Source organism: Sarcophilus harrisii, chromosome 4 (assembly GCF_902635505.1).
Source record: "Sarcophilus harrisii chromosome 4, mSarHar1.11, whole genome shotgun sequence".
Lineage (NCBI taxonomy): Eukaryota > Metazoa > Chordata > Mammalia > Dasyuromorphia > Dasyuridae > Sarcophilus > Sarcophilus harrisii.
The window spans coordinates 441,076,372-441,100,325 of NC_045429.1; the positions used below are offsets into that span (position 1 = coordinate 441,076,372).

General features: G+C 35.3%; 1 protein-coding gene across 12 annotated transcripts in view; it reads right to left on the reverse strand.

Annotated features, from left to right (window-relative positions):
- The window catches only part of NCOR1 (nuclear receptor corepressor 1), a 168,726-nt gene that overhangs the window by 98,025 nt on the left and 46,747 nt on the right, over positions 1 to 23,954 (reverse strand). For 9 of the 12 annotated variants that reach the window (XM_031967846.1, XM_031967848.1, XM_031967856.1 and 6 more), the window contains exons 5-10: positions 18,997 to 19,179; positions 12,366 to 12,479; positions 5,696 to 5,752; positions 4,187 to 4,239; positions 3,825 to 3,851; positions 1,465 to 1,531 (exon numbers count right to left, since the gene is read on the reverse strand). In XM_031967846.1, the coding sequence (XP_031823706.1) occupies positions 1,465 to 1,531; positions 3,825 to 3,851; positions 4,187 to 4,239; positions 5,696 to 5,752; positions 12,366 to 12,479; positions 18,997 to 19,179 (501 nt within the window). The remainder of the gene's footprint in view (positions 1 to 1,464; positions 1,532 to 3,824; positions 3,852 to 4,186; positions 4,240 to 5,695; positions 5,753 to 12,365; positions 12,480 to 18,996; positions 19,180 to 23,954) is intronic. The other 3 variants (XM_031967857.1, XM_031967853.1, XM_031967850.1) reach the window with 1 other exon arrangement.

The window sequence follows — 23,954 nt, forward strand, 5'->3', positions numbered from 1 at the left end:
GTTATATTATACTTAGCTTGTCTACACTACAGGTTACACTGGTTGAAAAGGCAGAAGAATATTTAGAATATTCCCAAGAGCAGGCTAGTACCAGGGAATAAGCTTTTTTTTTTTTTTTTTTGCTGAGGCAATTGGGCTTAAGTGACTTGCCCAGGGTCACACAGCTAGGAAGTGTTAAGTGTCTGGGGCCGAATTTGAACTCAGCTCCTCCTGATATCAGGGCTGGTATTCTGTCTACTGCATACCTATAGCTGCCCTGAAATATCTTACAAAAGCACAAGAGTCTTACCACCACAAACTAGAACTGTGTCAAAAGCTTTTAACAGAGGGTGACAATTTCAAATTCATGCTCAGTTAACAACATTGTAATTTTTTAAAAATTCAAAAGTGTCCTTTATTAAATAGTCCTCCAAAAAGAAATTTGATTTAAAAGCTTTCCAAAGGTAAAACACAAAATTTGTGCTCAAATTTCAGACAGATAAGCCACATGAGCAAGTTAAAGTGAGGAAAAAATGTCAGAATCTGAATGTTAGAAATAAAGGTTCAAAGGCCAATGAATACAGTATTGTTTAGTGACTTGTCCCAGATGATCAACCAGTCAAACTTACATTAAAATTGGGACTCAATAGAGTTAAAAGCTCTTTATATAATATCATTCTTTCTATTAATTTTATTGTCACAATTAATTCTATTAATAATAATTGTATATATTAGAAGAAAAGTTTTGAAATTATTTCATTAGAAAAATTATCTATTTAAAGGTCTGAGGATTAACAGAAAAAAAAAATCTTACAAATGAAGCTCTCTGCTGTCTTCTATTTAGCAACAATTACGATTCTATGTTTTTCTTAAAATGCTACATTCAGGACCTTAACAATTAAAGCTACAAATTCATTCTGGTTTAAAACTATAGTTTGCCTATGAAATGTCAGGTGAAGAATACTATAAACCAAAAAATAGAGATCAAAAATTGCAATAAAACTTATATCCAAGAAGAATTAGGCTAGTTAAAAATCAAGGCATATAATTTTTTTTCGCTATTTTCTAATTAAGTTCAAATTATATAAATTAAAATATATTTCTATCATATAACCAAGTTTTTAATAAAGGGACCTTTAAGCAAAATTATTCAATTTAAAAGTTAGGGAGAGGAAAGCACAGCCCGCCCCATTCAATCTTCATAAATATTTTTAAAACCACTTACCAATAGTCTTATTCTGGATGGATAAAAAGAACATAAAATATCGAACCAATCTAAGAATGACACACACAAATATGTAAACTACGACCCCACAACGCTGGTGGAAGTTTTTATTACATATAAGTCAACATCCTCATCAGCCCAACTCTGCACACAGTTGTTCCTCCTGGCCATGGTGCGGAGAATAGTGGCTGCCTACGCAAACAAACAAAAAGGTTTGTACAAATCTCAGAGACATTAAGTCAATAAGGAGAAGCCCTCACCCTTTGCTTTCTTGCATGATTTCTTCTTTTAAAAAATAAGATGAGTTTTTTCCTCATCACCTGGTTTCTAGAAGAGAAAATATCATTTGTGAAAGTGAGAAAACAATACAAGTCAATAATTGATTTACTCTTCATCAAATAGTTTAATGACATGGGAAATCAAGTCAAAATGACTCGAGAATAATTTTCATATAATAAAGTTATCTCAAAATTATTTTTCAAAGCCAGAAAATTGATATTTAGCAATTATAACTGCCTAGAAGGTTTCCTCTTCAAGATTGAGGAAACTCATAAAAATATGGTCAATTCTCAATTATTCCTGTTCAATTATATACATAAAAATCAAGCTTTCAAACTGAACAAGCTAATACCTATTCCCCTTCATCATGCCAAAAGCAGGCCCTTTGTCTGCTCTAAACTAGGAGACTGCAAAGGCAGGAGTGTCTAAAGATCCCAATCACCCCAGGAAAGGCTCAGCTGTGTAAGCTTTCCCCTTTACACAAGAAGCATGTGTTCCATTAGAGAAAGTTGGTAATAGAGAAATAACAGTCCATTTCTAGCAACTAATTAGAAATAAGGGAAAAGAACTGTGCAGGAGGCCGCTATGAGGAAGCACATTTTCATCATTTTGAAGTTTTGCGATTTTCCCAAAGAAAAGCAAGAAATTTGTGCAAGAACAAAAATATATCCCAAAACAAAACTGAAATGACCTTTGGATTAACCATGTCATTGTTCCGTTGCTATAGCAGGAATATTTGAGATTAGACTGTATAGGAAAAGGAGCCTAGAATCACAGAGAATCATGTAGTATACTTCACCAATTCTATATAAAGTAATGGCCATACAAAAACAATAATTATGTACATCATACTGTATATAAATTCAATTACTGTATGCATCACATACACTCATATGTATGCAGGTCAAATAATTCACATACATTCAATTTTAGCTATCTTTAGTCTCTTGAAAAATCAGAAATAAATACACATCCATCACAATTTGTAAGTTCTATTTGAAAAGGTAGTTTACTAAGAACTCAAATATATCTTAAAACTCAAACAGATGAGTACTGAATGTATGAGAGAATACAAATGAAATAGAAGACAGTAACTGTCCCTCAGGAAATTTACAAGAGAGATAAATAATGCACAAAATAATTAAAATGAGGTGATTGAAGAAATTATCTAGATTTTTGTTTGCTACTACTTTTGTAGGTATCAGATTTATTCCACGTTCCAACTTTATGCTGATGCTAGTCAGTCATTTCAGTAATGTCTGACTCCATCTGAGGTTTTCTTGGCAAAGGTACTGGGTTGGTTGGTCATTTCCTTCCCCAGCTCATTTCACAGATGAGGAAACTGAGGCAAGCAGGGTGAAGTACCTTGCCCAGTTAGTACCTGAGGCCACATTTGAACTCCCAAAGAGTCTTCCTAATTTCAAGCCCAGAGCTCTAGCTACTGCCTTTCATATTTTATGTTTAAAATATTTTAAATACATTTTTTAAAAAATAAATCTTGTTAACCTCTTTCTTCAGTTTAATTCTATATGTCCCACAAGAGAAGGCAGTAAGAATGTATAATTATGTTTGTGATCTTACAAATCTTATATTTATAAGGAGCTTTACCCCAGACCAGAATTCAGGTCAGTAACTGTTGTTCATACATAGTCTTACATGTTCTTGGCTAAAGAATCTTTGCCACCAGTATTTAAGTGAGCTCTTGCTCATGGGTGTAATGGGGTTTTCTGTTTCACTTGTACTCTCAGCAAGAAATGAGAAAAATTAACAACATGCCACTGGCATCAATATTAGTAAACAATATCTTCTTTGTGGCTAGCAAAACATTCAATAAAGTATATGAAAACATTATATTGGAGCTCATCTCATTTTTTTGGTAACTTATTAACAAATAATTTACCAGAAAGCATCTTAAAATCACTAATTAAAAAACAAAATAAAACAAAACAAAACAAAACAAACAAACAAAAAAAAAAGAGCAAGATCCCTAATGATCCACACCTCACTGCAATTATTTTATGCAAGTCATTTTCATTTTACTTAAGCTCTGAGCCCCCAAACTGGTATCCATCCAGGTCTCATCCTACAATGAGCAAGGATAAGGACTTTGAGGGAGCGAGCAGTCTCCTCGCGCTTCCAAGGCACGAGGCGCCAGGACATTAAATGGCAGAAGGGTCTACAAATACCGTAGCTGGCAAGAGGCATGGAAGGGATTTCCCTAGAATAGGATTGTGAATAATGATAAAATGATCCGTGGCGCTTCTACTTTGCAATGGCAGATGTGGCTTGGTGGGGGACGGTGTCATCACTAGTCTTAAATGAAAAAGCTTCATTATCTTACTTCATCATGCGCCTTGCAGGTGCTCCACTGAAAAAAAGACAAAACAGGAGGCAAAAAATTCAAGCCTCAAGGTAAGCCATTTCAAGGTTCAGTATCCACTCTCTACTAGCGATTACAAAACCAGCCAGGTTATGTCACAGTCTATGTCACTTTTGGTCTTGGGAAACTCAAAGCTGCTCGCCCAACCCCCAAGAAATCAAAGGGAGCTAACAAAACTTGAGAGCAAAGGCCCGAGTCTCAAAGGCCTTTAGGATTTTATCTTACAGCAAGCAGTGACCAACAGAGGACAGCCTCACTGACAGAGAGCAGTGCCTTATGGGTGGCCTCTAAATGACAGGATTCCACGACCAAGAAATACTTACGTCTTGATGTTTTCATGGTACACCTTGGTGTCGGACGGCTGGTTGTAAAGTGGCTGTAAAGTTTAAATAAAAAAAAAAAAGAAAAGAAAAAAGAAATCACTTCTGATGTCTGTGGAGGATGTGACAGAATATATCCCATGAAATATACTCTGAGAAATCTGATATTTGCCCAAATCTGAAACATGCCCAAAGAAAGATAACTCTTTGCCTTGTTTTTCCTCTTTTTAGTGAGAATGTTGTTTTGTTTTTTTTTTTTTTAATCCAGAAATTGGGCTCATGTCTGATGATAAAAATAAACATTTCATGGGAATTTTAAATTTCAAGGTAAGTTTAGGGTGGCCATTAGCATCATTACTGCATCTTTCCCTCCCTAATAATCCAAAAATACTGTCCTGCCAAACAGAATAGATGAGATGCAGTGGGTTCCTCATATACATAGGACTGCCAACCCTCAGTTTTCTTACTCACAATGAGTCAAGAGAGATAGGCTTCCTGGAGAGTGGGCCAGCCCGAAGGCAGCAAGGTTCATGTCCTAGCATTGACCCTTCTCGGCTATGAAACCTGGTCAAGATATTTAACTTTCTGGAACCATAGCAAAAATCCTAAGATCTCGGATTACAGAAAGGTGCCAAACTACATGGGGAGGAGGTTCTAGCACTGATGAGCTAATCAATCTGGACTGATAAATGAAGGATCCACCAGGTTTGGCTAGAATGCCCTTGCACAGAGGGTAAGCTGAAAAAGCACAAGCTGAGAGAGGCCCTGTGAAGATGCAAAGGTTTTTATTCAAGACCACCAACTTCAATAGAAGTTTGGAGAAGCTGACTATGGAAAGGCTGAGAGTCAGGGGAGGAATATTTTGCAGCCCTAGTAACTTCAAACAACTGACTATTAGGATGTGGAACAGTTAACAGAAGTACCCACAATAGGCACAACCAATTCATATTAAGAATAAGTTCTACATGGTTCTGCTTTTCTTTTTAAATTTTGTTATTAAAAAAAAAAAAAAAAAGAAGAAGGTTTTCTGGGTAAAAAGGATGGGGATAGTCAAATTCAAAAATATATTAAGTTCAGCATTATAGGAGAAAAGATAGGGGGAAGAGAGGAAAAAAATTTGGAACATAAGGTTTTGCAAGGGTGAATGCTGAAAATTACCTATGCATATGTTTTGAAAATAAAAGGCTTTAATAATTAAAAAAAAATTAAAACCCTTGAGGAAGGGGAAAAATATGTATGAAGTTCTGTTTTCTAGGGGAAAGGGGAAGAGAGGGGAAAAAAATTTGGAACTTAAGGTTTTACAAGGGTGAATGTTGAAAATTATCTGGGCATATGTCTTGAAAATAAAAGGCTTTAATAACATTTATAAAAAAAAAAAAAACAACCCTTGTGGAAGGGGGGGAAAATGTATGAAGTTAAAAAGGCATCAATTTTTTTAAAAAGAAAAAAGTGAAAAAGAGAATAAGGAACATATAGGAAAACCACATTGGATAAAGGCAAAGGCTCACTCACCAGCTCAACTTTGGGGCCAAGACCTTCAAAAATTTTATGAGCTTCTTCTGCTTTTTTCTATAAGTGATAAAGATATTGTTGTATTGAATAATTATAGCTGAATTACTGAATATAATTAATTATAAATGATAAAATAACCACATATTGAAAAGCATAATTGAAATACCTATCCTGGAAAATCTCATTTCCAAAGATACTTCTCTTGTTTTGTGGAGGGAAAAGACTTCATCTCTCCTTAATTTGTAGCATGTATCTTCCAAGCCCATACAATTAAATAGATCATTTTGTACTTACATCACAACCTAAAGTATAGACAATTTTAACGCATTTTGCGTTTACATTTTTAAATGTATCCCTTCTCTGTTATCTCCAAAGAGCCTTCCCCTTGTAACTAATTAAAAGAGAGAAAAGAGTTCTGTTAAAGGCCTACTTTGGACAGCACATGCATTCTAATACTAAAGTCTTTGTCTGCTACAAGAGAGGTGCAGTATTTGTCTAGCCTGATCATTTTAATTCCTCGATGGTCGGTTTCAAGTGTTTTCAGCGGTTGTTCTTTTAGTTTACATTACTGGAAGTACTAAGCAAAATGGCTTTCTGGTTTAGTTTATCTGGTTTAATTTATCCTCGACATCTATCCACATAATTCTTTCCCTTTCTCTGAATCTTCATATCTGTCATTTCTTACAACATAGTAATGTTCCAATATATTCATATAGCACAATTTGTTTCCCAATTGAATGTCACATTAATTTCCAGTTCTTTGTTACTACAAAAAATGCTGTAATAAATATCTTGACATATATGGGACATTTCTGTCTTTGACCCTGCACGTGTGTGTATATACATAGAGATATATAAGATACACAGACATAAGCAATGGTATCTCTGGATCAAAGGAGGCAGATGTTTTGGTTATTTTCTTAGAATAATTCCAAAGGTTTTCAGAATGATTAGACCAATTTGCAAATCCACCAACACTATATATGCCTGTTTTCCCACCAGTCTTCCAATATTAATTATTTCGTGTTTTGTCAAATTTAACAAGTTGCTAAATCTAATTATGTGAGCTGTGTTGACTAGCATTTCTATTTATTATTAATAATTTGGAATAATTTTTCATGTGTTAAATCACCTATCCACTGGAAAATGGATCAATCTTAAATATTATGTTAGTTCTCCTTACATCTTATTTCTCAAACCACTAGGAATATTTAATGCAAAGATTTTTTAAAAACAAGTTTTTCTCTACTTGTCTGATTCTGTCCATAGAAAACTTTTTCAATTTTATCTTTCAGGATGTCTTATATCTCATTTGCTTAAGAATTTTCACTCTAACTGAAATCATGGAAGATACCTCTATTTACTTTACTCCAATTATTTTAAATGGTGACATTTTATATTTAATTGAAATAACCATTTGAAACGTAATTGTAGTACATGGTGTGGAATATTGGTTTAAACCTAATACTGAGCCAATCTACTTTCTATTTTTCCCAATAATTCTTGTCAAATAGGGAATCTTTCCCCAAATAGTTTATTTATGTTCTCAGATTTCTTGAGGGCAAAGTTAAGAGTTTAGCCGTTTCTGACTCATGCTTACCTAGTCTATTCTTCTGATTTATTTTCTAATTTTTTTTGCCCAGTATTGTAGTTTTAGTGATTCTTGCTTTATGATATAATTTGAGATCTAGAAATACTATTTTTAAACACAACCTTAGAAATTCTAAATTCATTTCTCCCAATGAATTTCTAGTACTTTTTCTGTTTCTATAAAGTAACATATAAAGTAAGTTGTGGACATTCTATTCATATAGTATATCTATGATTTAGGTAGTATCACTATTTTTAATATAATGACACAGTTCAAACTTGGGCACTGAATATCCTTCCAATTATTTCATTTGTTCATCAATTTTTTAGAATATTTTGTAGTTAATTTCTATTCTGTCCATTTTTTAGAATATTTTGTAGTTAATTTCTATTTTATTATTATTTTGAATAATTTTACTTTCTATTATTTTCTCTTTTTAAAAAATTTTCCACATAGAAATACTATTCATTTTTACAAGTTTAATTTGTGCACTGTTATTTTCATTAAGGTAAAAGTCTCCATTAATCTCTACCAATTCTCTTAAATTTTCTAGGTACACCATCATGTAGTCTACAAAAGGAAATAATTTCCCCCTTCCTTCCCAATATTCATACAATTAATTTCTTTGTTATCTTGTAATTATTACTACCATTCTAAAACTACATCAACTATTAGCGAGAAGGAGCATTCTTATTTTGCTCTCCATGTTTATTAGGAATAAATAAAGCTTTGAGAATTGTTAAAGCCAAATAGAAATTAACAACAAAACTTAACTTTAAAAGGCATGCTAGATATTTTAGAATTTTTTCTAACTAAAATTAATCGACTGTAAACTCATTTTAAAAATTAAATTTGAAACACATTTCTGGCCCAAATACTGGTTTCATTTACCATGTATAATAAAGTTTATTGATTCAAGCTAAACTGAAGTCAGATTAAATTAGGGAATAGTCACAAGCATACAGGAGATATTCAATATTGATCAAAAGAGAATGATACTTCTTTCTAATAAGTATTATAATTTTAACATGAAACTAGAACAAAAAGGATTGCATGGTGAAGATATTTAGATAAAAATTACATTGTCAACAAATCAGGAACCTAAACAAATCTCACTTCTATTAGTATTGTTAATATATGTATTAATGGCTCAAGGCATATGGAAACAAAATAAGTCCTTTAATAGATAGACCGTCTCCTTTATGATTTCAATTTAGTACACAACAAAAATCAATATTTGAATATGGTTAAGGTGATGTCTTCAATAACATTAACATTAAGAAGTTTTCAATTTAATTTGGAAAAACAAAATATAAACATATGGGGAAAAAAAACATGAGAAAAATATGAAAAAGGAATATGCTATTTTACACTATCTGCTTGGGAAAACGCCTTAAAAAATAGTGCCCAAATATCAATTCAACCAAGTCCCTGATGAACAAGAAAAGAATCCCATTCATGAGTAATCAAAGGAGGATGACCCAAAGAACTCCTGGTGAAAAACACTCTTTGGCCTCCAGAGGGAGAACTGAGGGCATCTGAATACAAACCAGAGCACACTCCCTCTCTTTCCTTCTTTCACTTTTTTTTCTGGTCCACATCTTCTTGTACAAAATAACTGCTTATGTATTATCTATAGCAGAATTAGTCATAATCTAAGGAAGGACGAAGGGAACTCAAAAAAATTTTAAGGTAAAATTTGATTTTATATGTAGTTGGAGAAAACAAAAATAAACTATTATTTAAAAACAAACAAGCAAAGGAAATTGACCAGAATGATGAAGGGCTCAAAGAAACACTAAAAGTGGTCGACGGAAGCCCAGAGGGGAAAAGACCTCAGATTTTTCTCTTAGGGAGAAAGGGGTAATAATAAGGGAAGAGCAACATGCTAATTCTGTTGAAATGCCTGACCAGGCACCATGTGCAGAAGGTTCAAACTTGTGCTGCTTAGCTCCAGAAGGCAGAACAAGGACAAACATAGGTGACGTCTGCTGCTGCAGAAAGTAGTGAGCTCCCCATCGCTACCAGCAAAGGTTGGATGGCCACTTATCGTATGTGAGAATGGAAATTCTTATTGAATTTGATAACCTCTAAAGTCCCTTCCAAATCTAATGAATTTATATGAACTCAAGTTCAAAACCATTAGCTTAACTGCTAGTAAATATATCAAGTTCCTAACAAATTCAGGCAAAATTAAAGTCTCATTTTCCCATAATGCTTTAAATCATGAGGCAAAAAATTATAATCCATATTTATAGTTCCTACTTGCTCTGAAGTCAATTCATTTGCAAAGTATCTCCCTCCCCTCTCAAAAAAATAGATAAATAAATAAAGAGTATTTGGAGAAATTTCTCTGCTCAGCTCCAATAACTACTTTCCAACATGTATTATTCTGAAACTTGAGAACCAATGAATTATTTCTGGAGTCCACAGCTGTGTGAAGTAATTACAGGTCATGAGACTGTTTTCAATATTACCCTGGTAAAATGGTATGTTTGGCAACCAAAAGAATTCTAATCTGAACTTTAAATCTAACTCAAGCAGAATTTTCTTCCAGAATAGCTTAATTCTATACTGTCCAGCTTTGGTTTCCCAATCATCCTCCTGAATGTTTCTCACATAACTCCTTAGGAACACATCATTGTATGAGGAACTCAAGTTACATGTACTTAAACTCCATAAAATGCAGAGTGGAGGAAATCAAGAATATTTCTATTATCTGTCTCACCAAAGGCTGGTGTAAAAATAAAACAAAATAAGTGTTTTATAAACTTTAAGATTCTTTCCTTTCCCTCTGTACTTAATTCATCTATCTTGTATCTTGGTTTTCATTTTGTCTTTGTAACCTCAGAGTATTGTACAGAGTGAAGGGCTTAATAAGTATTTCTTGAATTCAATTAAATGTCTAATCCTGTCCTATTGCTAGGACAGGACAGTGACTTAGTACTTAGTACTTAGACAGGACAATGATTTAGTAGATACTTAATAAAGGGTTTTTTCTTTTTAAGTAAATAACCAATAAAGTGCTAAGTCAGCATTATAAGCCATTAGCAGAAAAACTAATAATTTAATAAGTCTGACAAAACCGATCTGTAATCAAATTGGAAGACATAAAAAGAATAAGGAAGAAAATATTTTATTTCTTGACTTTACCCCTAAAATTCTTCTCCTTTGGTGCTCCACTATTTAGGATTGATCAATAGAGATTTTTTAAAGCTACTGAGAGTGGATCCACAGGGTAAATAGTAATCAACAAGTAGGCTATGAAATATATAATTTTGTACTAATTACTAATGAGGAAGTTAACATCTTCACTATCAGAGGCCCTAATATTACAAATTTCACATTACATCTTTTAGGATTTTAAAGGACAGCTGGACATAAACTAAACTAATGTTACAACCTAAGAGAATGAATAGTCATGAGAATTTTTTCCTGCTGGGCTCAGCAGTCAGAATGATAAGAAATACTTCTCTAGCTATCAAAAGGACATACAGCTATGACTAAAATTAAATTTAAACAAAATTTTCCAACAAATCTTTTTTTCTGAAAGAATTTCACTAACACTGGATTCATGTGTTTTATGTCTGTAAATCAAATAACTAAACATCACATGAAGTTATACTTATATTCATGTTTCATTCACACTTACATAGATGAGTCAATGATATTTGGCACAAAATAACTTAAAAAGAAAAATGATAGCCTGTCATGATACCAATTCCCTAATATCCACAAAGTAATCATAACTTAATATTTATCCCTTAAGCAAACTATTTTTTAAAAAGTCAAGTTTTGGGGAGGGGGGAAATTAACTATGAATCTAGTTTATGAACCTACAAGGAAGCTTTGTACATATAAGCATTCTCATCAGTTTTCCATTTACAAATATCATATTAATTTAAAGCAGACACTTATCGAAGGAAATACTATCAAAGGGGAAAATCACATAGCTCTCATTTTGAATTGGACCTGATTTACTCCACCATAGCATTTGTTCTGAATCAAGCCTAATTTCTCTTGGCCCCTAAGCTGGTTTATTAGACATGACCCTTAGCTTTGTTGTATAATGAGCAAATATTTTGATGGCTGCACTTTTCATAACAGCAAGTCAACTGAATAATCACAGCTTTTATAGAATACCTTATGATAACTTCAAGCTAACAATTTCTTTCCCTTTATCATTTAAAACATTATAAACTATTGGCTAAGACAGACAGTGTTTAAGGAAATACTTAATTTTAAAGCATGGATCTGATTAAAATTATAAATTTTATATACAGGAATTCAAACAAAGCCACAATTCCTGTTATATAACTTCTATAAGTGGTAAAAAGCTGACTAACAGATAAAAGGTCAAAGATTTATAAATTCACATGTATTACAATTGTGTATATACAAATGACCATAATCACAAATAGTGCTTTTGTTACAATAGCTTGAAAAAAAAATAGGAGGGTGAGGGGACCACATACTAACACTATTGTAACTGTAGTCCATTTCAAACCAATTGAAATTTTTAGTTCAAAAAAAACAAGAGATTAAGGAAGTTATTTCATGAAGAAATGAAAGCTGAAATTGGTTTGAAAGATCCAGAGTCTTTGTGAATCCCAAGCATAAGTTTTAAAGTTTATAATAATAAAGTTCAAAGACAATTTCCACCTGTGATACTAGTTTATTAGTAATAAATGTTATACATGTCCCTTAAGAGTTTAAATAATGAGAGATTTCTCTGTGACTTGGGCCAGTAGAGAATGTAAACTGCTACTGTGAGAATCTGTAATTAGATGATTTCCCCCAAGCCAACCAGATAAATTTCTTGAAACAAACTGGACTTAAGAATCAGGGTTGCTTCCTTTCAAAAGGTGCCTATCAAAGAGAGCTTTCAATCTAATCTGGTGAAAAGGGGGGAAAAAAAAATCTTCTAGTCCTGAAAGTTTATGAATCCTAAGAGATTTACAAAAATTGATCATTTTAAATGCTCACTGAAACTTACACTCAAAACCAAGAATGGAATGTGTTTTAATATAACGCTGAAGATCACATTCAACAAGCACCTCCCGGCAAACATCGGCTTACCCGATTTTCATCATAAATAATTTGGACAATACTGCGATGTTTCTGCTCCACAGGAGGAGGGGACACAGGCTTCTCTGGCTCTGGAGGTTTAGCAGCTTCTTCTTCAAGTTGTTGCTAAGAAACAGAAAGAAAAAGAAATCAAACATCTGCAACATGTTACTCCAACTAATAATTAGTCACTAGAGATAAAGCAGGCTACTGAGCAACAGTTGGCTACTTCTGTCGTATAATCATTTTTTAAAAATTAAATGAACACAATTACAATAAGAACCATTATTTTTGGTTAATAAAAAAAATTGAAAAAGACAACATGGGAAACAATGAGCACAGAAGGTACTTTTATATTTTTATTCAAGTAAAAATTACCTTAAAATTTTTAAAAAAGGAAACAAAAAAGTGGAAATCAAAAAGATTGGTTATTTCTTCACAAAACTAGGTCATAAATACTCCCCCAAATGGTTTTAAACAAATGTTTAAAAGTACAAAAAAGCAAATCAAAAGCATGATTCATGATAAAAACAAAAAAAAAAAATTTAAGTAATATAACAGCATAATAATGGATAAAATTTAAAAGACACATTATGTTTTAATCATATATTCTAGATGTACTTCAATTACCATAAAAATGACAACCATTAAATAGGCAGGATAAATAGCACAAATATAAATGGGAATTGGGAAATGACAGGCAGGAAATACTAATAGCTGACATTTCATAGTACCCTAAGGTTTGCACATATGTAACATATGTTATATGTTATCATTTGATAACACAAAGTAGTAAAATACTTTTTAAAACATCAAAACTAGAGGAGGCCGCAAGATGAAGATTCCATAACATAAACCTCTAATATTTATGGATCTACAATGCAAGGGTTTTTAAATATTTTCTCAAAAATTTGGAATATAAGAATGAATGATGAATGTTGAAAACTATCTTTGCATGTATTTGGAAAAATAAAAAACTATTTTAATTCTATGTGCTCAACTCAACCTTTTGTGATCAAAAGCTCCATTAAGTAAGCAGAATCATTTTGTTCCATTGTAAAATAAGACAGATAGCTAATTACTCAGACTTTGGAATATACCTATTTATATTCCCTTTCCAGCTTCCTCTATATCTGATCTTGGGCCAGTTCATGGAATCAGCCTATCCGTACATGTGACATCCCTCCAGTCATAGCCGCTGTTAAATTTTCCCAATCACACACATCCTTGTGCCAAATTTTATTCAATCCTCCCAGGAAGATTTCATGGAGTAGAACTGCTCCACTAATTATTATCAGTATTTTCTTTCTCATCTTTCCCTATTACAATATAATGAATTTTTACACACGCCTGAACAAAAAGTTTTTGATTTCCCTATGTTTTTATATGTCACCGGAAGGCCTGTCTTAGTCTTTCTTTCTGAACACTCTTTAATTCCTGTCACTCTTGCAAAGTATCTTGTTTTTTTTTTCATCTTCAGGGTTTGACACAATGCTAGGTAAAGAGTAGAAGCTCAATAAATGCAGATGAATGGTGAAGAAAAATTGGAGCTGTTTCAAAAAAGGCAATAAAATTGAATCAGCACTCATCATATTGAAATACCATACCAAGCCTAATTATATGTAAAATTAATAAAAAGGAAAAGTAATAGAGTATTTTTACAAGTTAGAAATTAAAATAATTAGCAATTAAAAAAAGAGATAGACTAAAATTGTGGCAAACAAACTAATACAGAAAGTCATTAGTCATCACTAAGACACATTTCTGAATAGGTCTTACTAAATTTTACTTAAAAGGAAATAATACATCAAGATATTTATAGAATCTAAGAGTTGACCAAGTCACTTGCTAAGCCATGAGGCTATGCAGGATACTCTTGGAAAGTATCTTCTCAGAAACAACCAAAAATAGATCCTTCTAAGTGACATTTCCTCCAGTACCATCCTGTGAACCATGGAAAACAAGGACTAATTATTATTAACTAAGCGTATGACCTTTAGGAAGTCACATAACATTAGTCTTAAGAGTTAGAGGGGACCACTTCTCAGGGCCCTTCCAATTGTGGAAATCACACAATCCCATGACTTCTCTACACTAAAACAAACAAAAAAATTATCATCCCCTCAAGCTCTCTTCCCTTCCTCAGCTAACTGCCCAAAACAACAATCTGATCATTGTCCTCACTAGCCCCTCAAACTTTTACTAGAATCTAGTTTCTGATTTTATGAAACTGCTCTCTGAAGTGAACGATGGCTTCATTAATTCTCAAATCTCTTGTTTCTGTTCAGTCCTAATCCTTCCCCATCTCTTCACGGACCACCTCTCCTCATCTCTCCCTGGACCATTTTCCCATCTATGTCCACGCATCGGTGTTTAGTGTACCCCCAAGACTCCTCCTCATGTATACACAGCCCTCCCAGTGGCTCTCCAGGGGAAGACAGTTACAAGTGAGTAGTTCCAGACAAGGCGTCTGGCCACATCCCCCTCACTGCTTCCCTCCTTTTTCCTTCCATCCTGGACCTAACTCAGGGACTGGAATCCTTTCTGTCCTCATCTCTGCCTCTCTGAATCCCAAATTTCTTCAAGACTTAGCTTGAAAACCAGTTGCTAAGAGAAGTTTTGCTGAGGTCCTCGGATACAAATGCCTCTATCCCCAAACTATCTTGGATTCATTTTACATGTGATCTGTAATATCTATTTATATATTATGTGTCCCCAACTCAAATGTAAACGTCTTGAGAACAGGAATTAGTCTTTATAACCATATGCCCTATCCCATTGCCTGGCACTTCTTAGGTATTCATAATAAATGCTTACTGACTGAATTATCCACCTGTCATGGTCCAAGTCATCATCTCAAGTTCAGAAAATTCCTGGAAAGACAGAATAGTTCTTGCAGCAATTCTGAGGGAACTGGGATTGTGTTTTATTAAATCAAACTAGATCCTAGTCCCTTTAAGATAAGTGTTTCTAATCTAACCTAACACATCAACATGCAGAACAGAACTGAAACGTCTTGTTAAATAGAAGTGAAATCAACATTTGTCTGAAACAAAATGAGTTTCTGATCTTTCCTTTTCTCCATTATCTTTCAGTCCAAATGACAATTCTTTCCTAGGCTTTACTAACGTCACTGAACATTCAGCATTCATACCCCCTGATTTTACCTTTTCTTATTAAATCTAAAGACCAAAAAATCACAGATTCATACTTAAAAGGGATTTTAGACATCATCTAGTCCATCAACTTTATTATACTGAGGAGGAAAATGAGCCGTGGACTGGTTAATTCACTTGCCTGAGTTTATATTAAGATGAAAAGAATTAAATCATTAACATATGCCATGCACTGTGCTAAAGTCCTGGGTATACAAAAAAGAGACAGTCTGTTCACAAGGAGCTAACTAATCTACTCGGAAGAGATTGCACAGATGGATGACTAGTGAATGAGGAATTTTTTGGATTGGAGAATCACAAGGACAATGAGTTGATCCACAGCATAATCAATAAACATTCCTTTTCAGAAGTAAAGGTATTATTTATATGATCACTATGCCCAGAACAAGAAGAGGAGACATACAGAGTTAATAGTCAAGATAGCAAGATGGCCCAAATGGAAAATTGGGAAGAGTTAAAGGTAACATATGATCTGAGATTGGTTCTATATAGCTCATTAAGGCAGACTCCTTTGCAACTTGGTCACCCATCAAGGGCAGTAGGACCCCACCAAGGAAGTACAAAAGATTCAAAAAATGAGTGAAAAAGTTTGACAGAAACTTGGGACCTAGATTCTGGTAATTTAGTGAATAGAAATGATATCTGAGAGGGAAGAAGCAGCACTGCAGAGGCAGGCAAATGGCAAGCTGGATTGAGTAAATGGTTAGAGGGGATGTAAGGGAGCATGGTCTGCGACATGAGCCAGTGAGATACAGCAGAATAGGGACTATCATTGAGAAAACATAGAATTAGAAAACAGGGTGAGCTAGCTGCAGGGCATAAGTGAGAGACAACTCAAGGACTGTGCTGGCACCTTCAAAACGTCAAGCATCCTAAAGGGCGGGCTCTAGTACACTGAGCTGAACACCAAGGTGTAGCATTTATGAAAGGACATAATAAAAATAATTAATAACTGACATCTTGTGGAGAAAATGGAGAGATATCAACCAGATGATAAGAGAGAGTTTTAGAAGGAAAGAGTGATTGGACTTTTAAGAGGGGTCACTAATGTTTCAATACAACGGGGCAGAAAGTTTCTGGTAGAGAACCTCAGAGACTGGTGATGACTGGTGATAACTCAACAAAAAAGTTTTATTCTTTTAACATTTTTATCAATAAATAAAAGCAGATAGCATGCTCATCAAATTTCCAAATGACAAAAATTTACAAAGCATTATCATGTCTCTCTAAAATCCCAGCCACTTGGCAAGTTAACTAGATGGCATTGTAGGCCACAAGGCAATGGAAGCATTTTGACTGTATTCTGATCAAGGAGACTTCCCATAAGAACCAGAAGCCTACTTCTCTGAAAAAACAGATTTCTTTAGTCTTGTCCCTGGGAGGGGGCAGAGCACGGAGGAACAGAGAGAGAAAACTGGCCCCAGAGTCAAGCAGGCCTGGGCTAGCCTCCAACAAGCCCTGACAGCATGACCTTTGGCAAACCCTAAGTCCTTCAGTGCCCCCAGCAGTGCCCTAAAGCTACAGAGGCAGGATAGGCCTTCACTGAAAGGAAGATTCCTCCCTGTCAGCTGCAGATTAGACCAGCAAAATCAAAGCTCTGAAGCCCCAAAGCATACCACTGAACACTGTATCTAAATCTAATTTTTTATTTATTTATTGGGTTTCTAACTATTTTATTTCACCCTTAATTTTAAATTTAAAAACATAATTCATTTCCTATTCATTTCTTTATTTCTTTCTTCCTTTTATCTTGTTAACCCATGCACTATCCTATGAAGGCTGTTCCATATAACAATAAAGAATCTTTCTACCCAGAATATGGATAAATCTACTTTTAAATACCAACAACTTAGGTAGCCTTCTCCTACCATTCCTGTGGGATGTCCTCCCACTGACACAGGCTGGCCAAAGGTGATGGAAGCTGAGCCGGGAGGCCTGGAAGGTCCCTTTGAGCTCTGGAGCTACAATCTTTCCTCAAGCTTTGTGCATGTTACACTCTCCTAAACCTCTGGATGGGCCCCATGTCTTTCAAGGACTTTACAACACATCTACATTAACACTCAGGTTTTCACTCTAAGCTTTCCTGGTAGAATTTTTCTAAAAAGGTTCCCCTAAACAACCACTGGCATTTACACCCGAAATGATCTCTGAGCTTGAGCAAAAAGCTGACTCTGCTCCACAACATTCAGCAAAAGCCTGAAAAGAGAAAAATGGCCACCATGAAGGCCAGAGAGCTTGCCACCCAAAACACACAGGAATGGGGCCTCTGGGTTCAATAAGACAAAGAGTTGCCTACTGCTTCACTATTTTTTCCTTTTTGATAAAGCTTCCTATTCCTTCTTATCTGACATTTCCTTAAAACCTCATAAAGCTGGTCCACTAATCAATTAGCTCTAAAAGGATTAGATAGAAACTATTTTTAATTAAAAGCTTACCAACTTTTCAAATACATTTAAATGAAATATTATGAAATGTAAGAGGTTTTTCCATTAATGTATTAATAAAACTACTCTATGTTTCTATTAATGGAACTGGCTAGTCAATTATATAAATTGGAAATAGCATTGGAAACTAGTTCATCAACACTATCATTTAGAAGAACCTAGTTTTAAAAACACCTTGTCAATGATTTAAGCCATTTTAACTTGTAAAATAGGCCAGGTCACTTGTCTATATCCCAAAATAACCATACCCATACCTGCCTAGTAATATAATTAATACCATGTAATTGGCACTCACATTCAATTCAACACAGGGTAGTAAAGAGAGAGATGGACTTGGAATCAGGGAAGCCTCTATTTAAATCTTGACTCTGAAATATCCCATGTTGCTCTAGGGCAGTGATGTCATTTCTCAGGGCCCTCTAAAAGTACAGAGGGAATTGAAAGTATAGACATGTTTCACCCAGATAGTCCCACACCAGTGAAGTTATGGGTCCAGGCAGACCCCATCTCTGTTCAGATCTAGATCTTCATTATCAAAGGCCCATGAGTTAGTAAGACAAGTAAGCCAACTCCTATGCTCAGAGAGCTCCAAATTTTAATGGGCACAGGCAGAGCATGCAGTTGAATGGTCAAGGGCAACTCTTGGAGGAATCTGAACTGGGCTTTGGCACAATACAGAATTTTAAAGGAAAGGGCAGAGAAATTTTTGCACAGAAGAAGCAACATTTAAAAAAACAAAACAAAACACAGAGGAATGCATGCATTCTACTCAGGAAGGATCAATTATTCCATTCAGCTAAAGATTTTTTTGTCTAGAGGATGAATAGAGCTGGAGACCTTCAATGCTAGATAAAGAGGGCAAGATGTCACCAAAAGTTTCTGATGACCCTAGTGTAACCGGGCTGTGTTCTAGAAGATTACCTTGACAGCAGTACCCATATGTCAGAGGAGGAAATGTAGTAAGAAAGTGGGGTGGCAGTGATGGCAATAAGAACAGCGTGAAAGACTACAAAACGTACTTACCTGCTTCTTTTTCAGTTTGAGAATCTGCTGCTCTACCTTTGCAATTTCTCGATCCACCCGGTCCATGCTCTGTATTAACTCTTCCTTGGAAAGTTTGGAAGGAGAAGCATTCTGGTCATCTCCACAGGGCTGGCCAGAAACAGGAGAAGATGGGGCTTCATGTTTGCTTCCAAAAGCTGGCTCCTTGAGAAGAAAATCAATGGGGCCAATTATGAAAACAAGTTTTTCTCAAATAAACCCAACCAAAATTTGAAAAAAAAGAGACCACAAATTGTCATGTTATGGACATCATGCTATCGTAGGCAACAAAGACTTACCTGAATTAATGGTTCAAGACATAAATGATCTTAAGAGATGATCTATGCCAACCTACTCATTTTTTCAATAACAATTTAAATGTCAAGTAAATCTGTTACTACAGCAACTTTTCTTAGAACATCAATATACTCTGGGATAATTCTTTTTAAAATTTTTGTATTGTTGTCTTGTTTTTACATCACCTTTATTTTCCAATATATTCCTTCATCTCCCCTTCCCAAAGTCAATCCTTTTAACAATGAATAAAAAAGGTAAAAAACAATTCAGGAGAATTAATGAGACCACTAAGTCATAACCCACAATCTTCTACCTCTACAGCCTCTCTCCATTTGGGATTGACATTTTGCTTTCAATTTCTGCTGTTACTGTTGTCATTCTTTACATTGTTTTCCTGGTTCTGTTTCCTTAAGTATATATAAATCTAGCCATGCTTCCCTATATTCTTCATATACATTATGTTTTTACAATACAAGAATATTCTACTACTTCCATGTACCAAAATTTGTTTAGCCATTTCTTTAATCAAGGACTTTGTTACTACAGAAAGTGTTGCTATAAATATTTCTGTGCATAAATAGACCTTCCCTTCTCAGCATAATTTCAAATTCACTTTTGAGAATTGTTGGATTATTCATAGCTCCATCAATAAGGTATTAGTATCTGCATTTTCACTGGCACTCCCTCAACAGTGATTATTCTCATTTTGTGTCACTTTTTCCAATTTTCAAAATGTGAGGGGGAAACCCGAGTTGTTGTAATTTGCATTTGTCCTAAAACATTAACGATTTTAGGCAATCTTGAATATACTTTTTTTATAGCTTTTGAGATCTATTTTTTTTCATATTCTTTGACCACTTACCAACTGGAGAAAGGCTTTCAGTCTTCTATTTTTGTGTCAGTTCCTTATATATCTTGGATGTTAGCCTCTTTTCTTATTCAAAGATTGTTTCTTCCAACTAACCACTTCGTTTCTTACCCCGTTACACTAATTTTGTTCATGTAAGATTTCAATTTTATGTTCTCTAAAGTACCTATTTTATCTTTTATTTTTCATGATCACTTCTATCCCTCGTTTGGTTAGGAATTTTCCTCTAATTCAAAACTATAAAATGTATTTGATCTAATTCTCTAGTTATCAAAATTTTTTTTAGGCAGCATTTTTAAAAAAAATTTTAAAGTTACACATCTATTTTGAACTTTAAGTGTGGCATGTGGTCTAAGATGTTAATCTAAACCAGAGTTCTGCCTAACTCCTGTATAGCATCTTTCAAACAGGGAGTTATTATCAATATATATATATTTTTTTTAACAAAGTCACACATCTCATCCATCACTTTGAGAATCCAAAAGATAAATATTGGTAAACAAAGAAGGGGCAAAGTGAGCATGTTTCATGAGGGTAGCTCTGATTTTGGAGATTTAAGGAAGACATCTTTTTCCCTACTTCTTTCAATTTCAGTAAGTCTGACAGCATAGATAATAGGTAAAAGTGTGTCCAAAGTGAGATACAGCAATCAGAGAATGTGAATGCCAGTGTTTAACTCCTCTTCCTTCTGGGGCTTACATTAAGCATCCTAATGCTTCTTCGCTCTTCCTCAGGCTGCCCTGCCACCTCACAAATACTCCTCACCTTTGAAGCTCTATCAACCCCTGGATTATTTCTCACTCTGGAAGTACTCAACCCTCTAAATGGCTGGTCCCTTGCAGAAGTTTCTCAATCCTGAGCCTTAACCTTGAAGATTTTATAATTTTGCCCATTCCACCAAGAGAAAACAATAACAATATGGCCATGGGTGCCTGCTGATATGTAATCTCTCCCAGATCATAGTGCACAAATGTAAGCAGATACAGCAAATAAGTTACATTATGGGGACAGACTTCTACTATTAGACTAGCATAACATCCAGAATGCACATAACTTCCCAAAAGGATGCACAGAATGTCTCACTTTATTCAACAGAGACTACACTAAAACATTTCACACACCTCCACTGTGGTAAATCAAGTGTTTTCCCATTGGTTGGAAAATAATTAAATAGTGCTTTAAGATCTGAAAAGCATTTTACAGAGGGTATCTCATTAAGCAGGCACTATTATTAACTCCATTTTAAAGGAAAGTAGAGCCTAAGAGTGGAATGACCAGCCTGGGGTCACATTGGAAGGAAGGATACAAGGAATGATCTATAACTCCTGTCTTCTTGCCACCGAGTCTCGTGCTCTTCCTGTCATGTTACCTGGCTGCTTGGATTATCAGTATAATTATCAGATTATCAGTATCTCAGGCAAATTTTTAGAATTTTGTGATTTACAAAGGAGTTCAGAGGTAATCCCATTTCTATCTCCACAGGAATCTCCTTTAGGAGATCAGCTTGCCTTTTCTTAAAAACCTCCAGAAGGACCCTCCTCCCCTCTTCTCTCAAGAAGGACTTAAGTTTTAACTCAGAAACCTTGTGGTGGTTAGAAGGGAGTCCTGGAACACCAGTCCATGGAGGATGCAGCACTGGCCTGATAACCAACTGCAGCCCAAAGTGAGAAGAGCCCCCATTCACTGCTACTCTACCAGGAAGGATTTCAACCACCCAGGGAGAAACAAGACACAGAAACTGTCAGGTAACCAACCAACCACCAGCCCAATGACTACAATTTCTGCCCTGAACTCTGATGGGAGATGACCCTGGACACAGAATACAAGAGCCTCAGAAATCACAGTGTCTTCTAGGCCATTGAGCCTGCTTCCAGCCCAGAACTTACAGCTGAGAGCAGAAATCTGTGAAGGGAGCCTACCTTTCTCACAACCAGCAATGGCTACTGGCTAATTGCCACCCAAAAGGGTATCCATATAAAAGCACAGGGTGCCAACCCCTAGACTACCAGTCCAACTTCTAGTCCAGCCCTCACAGCCATCAGCCCAGGAACCAAATACTATGGAGAGTGATCTCGCTATTCCCACCAACTGCCAATCAATGACATTCATGAGCTGGGCAAATCAGTCTAGCTGATCCAACAGGGAACCCTGGGGGAAAAATGAAAAGCATCACATACCAGCAAATTAAACCACCATCATCACCATAACCTGAATCACCATCTCCATTCCTTACACCAGGGACCTGGACCTTGGGCACGGCAGGGCTTCCAAGCCCTATGAAGGTACAACCTGATACCTGCTTCTACACATGCTGTAGCCACACTGATTAAAGATCCCGAAGAGAAAGCTGCTGCCACCCAAGTCCTCAGCACTGGCAAATGGTTCCAAGCGATGCTAAACAGGCGGTCTTGCTCTGTGCTTTGCTGGGGCCTTTCCACACAATCGCAGCCAAGACTTCCCACTGATGTCGCCTGCCCCCTTAGAGTGCGAGCTGCTTGTGAGCCGGACCTGTGACTTTCCTACCTGCGCCTCCGATGTGTAGCTCTCAGGCTTTTGGGTGGCACAGTGGACAAAGCACTGGGCCTGGCGGCAAGGAGATTCAAGTTCAAATTTAGTTTCAGACTCTTGCAGATTGTATTTCCCATGGGAAATAATTTGACCTTTGTTTGCCTCGGTTCCCTCAACTTCAAAATGAGATTAATAATAACACTTATTTCCTAGAGTTGTTGTGAGGCTAAAATGAGATTGTCTCTGTAAACGCTTTTTAGAATACAGTCAGGCACATAGCCCCTTTCCTTATCAGTCACAGTATCTCTTAAAACTCCTTGCCATATGGCTTCTGCCTTCAAAATTCTACTGAATCTGCATTCTCTTTTCAAAATCCTATTATTCCAAACATAGTGATTCAGGAAAATTCAAACAAAATAAAAAATGACTGTACATAAAACCACATACTCCTAATTACTAAAACTTTATTTTCAAATGTATAGATTTATCTTAACAAAATAGTAAGAGAATAATCCTGCTTTCTAGACTTCCTTATGTGTTCTATGTATTTTTAAAGATTTTCTTAGCTCCATCAAAGAGTAGCAGCTTAGATCCACATCTCCCTGATCTGGCTTTCTTTGTTCTACTTTATTTCATTTAAGTTTTTCCATATCTTTGTATTCTTCATGCTTGTCATTTCTTATGGAGTGGTAAATATCCCTTTCCATTTGTGCATTGCAATTGTTCACTCACACTCCAGTCACATGGCTATTGTCATTTCTTTGTCACTAAAATAAAGCCGTGATGAATATCTTCTTTATCAGAGGAAGAAGTCTGATAGTTCTTTTTAAAAACTGTCTTATTGTTCTCTAGAAATGCTACATAACAATGTAAGTATCATAGCAATATAAATCTGCCAGTTTCACAGCTCTACCTACAATGAATTTTATCCTTCTTTAAATCTTTTTCCCAATTTAACAGTAATCAGTAATCAGCAGATGATATCACAGAACTATTTCAATTATCATTTCTTTCTCTCTCTCTCTCTTTTTGGGCTATTCAGTAGCTTTCAGTTGTGTCAAACTCTTCATGACACATTTGGAGTTTTGGGGCAGAAATAACTAGAGTGATTTTCCATTTCCTTATCCAGCTCATTTTTACTGATGAAGAAATGGAGGCATTTAGGGTGAAATGCCTGCCCTAAGGTCACACAGCCAGAAGAATCTGAAGCTAGATTCGCATTCAGGAGTCTTCCCAACTCCAGGCCCACAACAGCACCTAGCAGTTC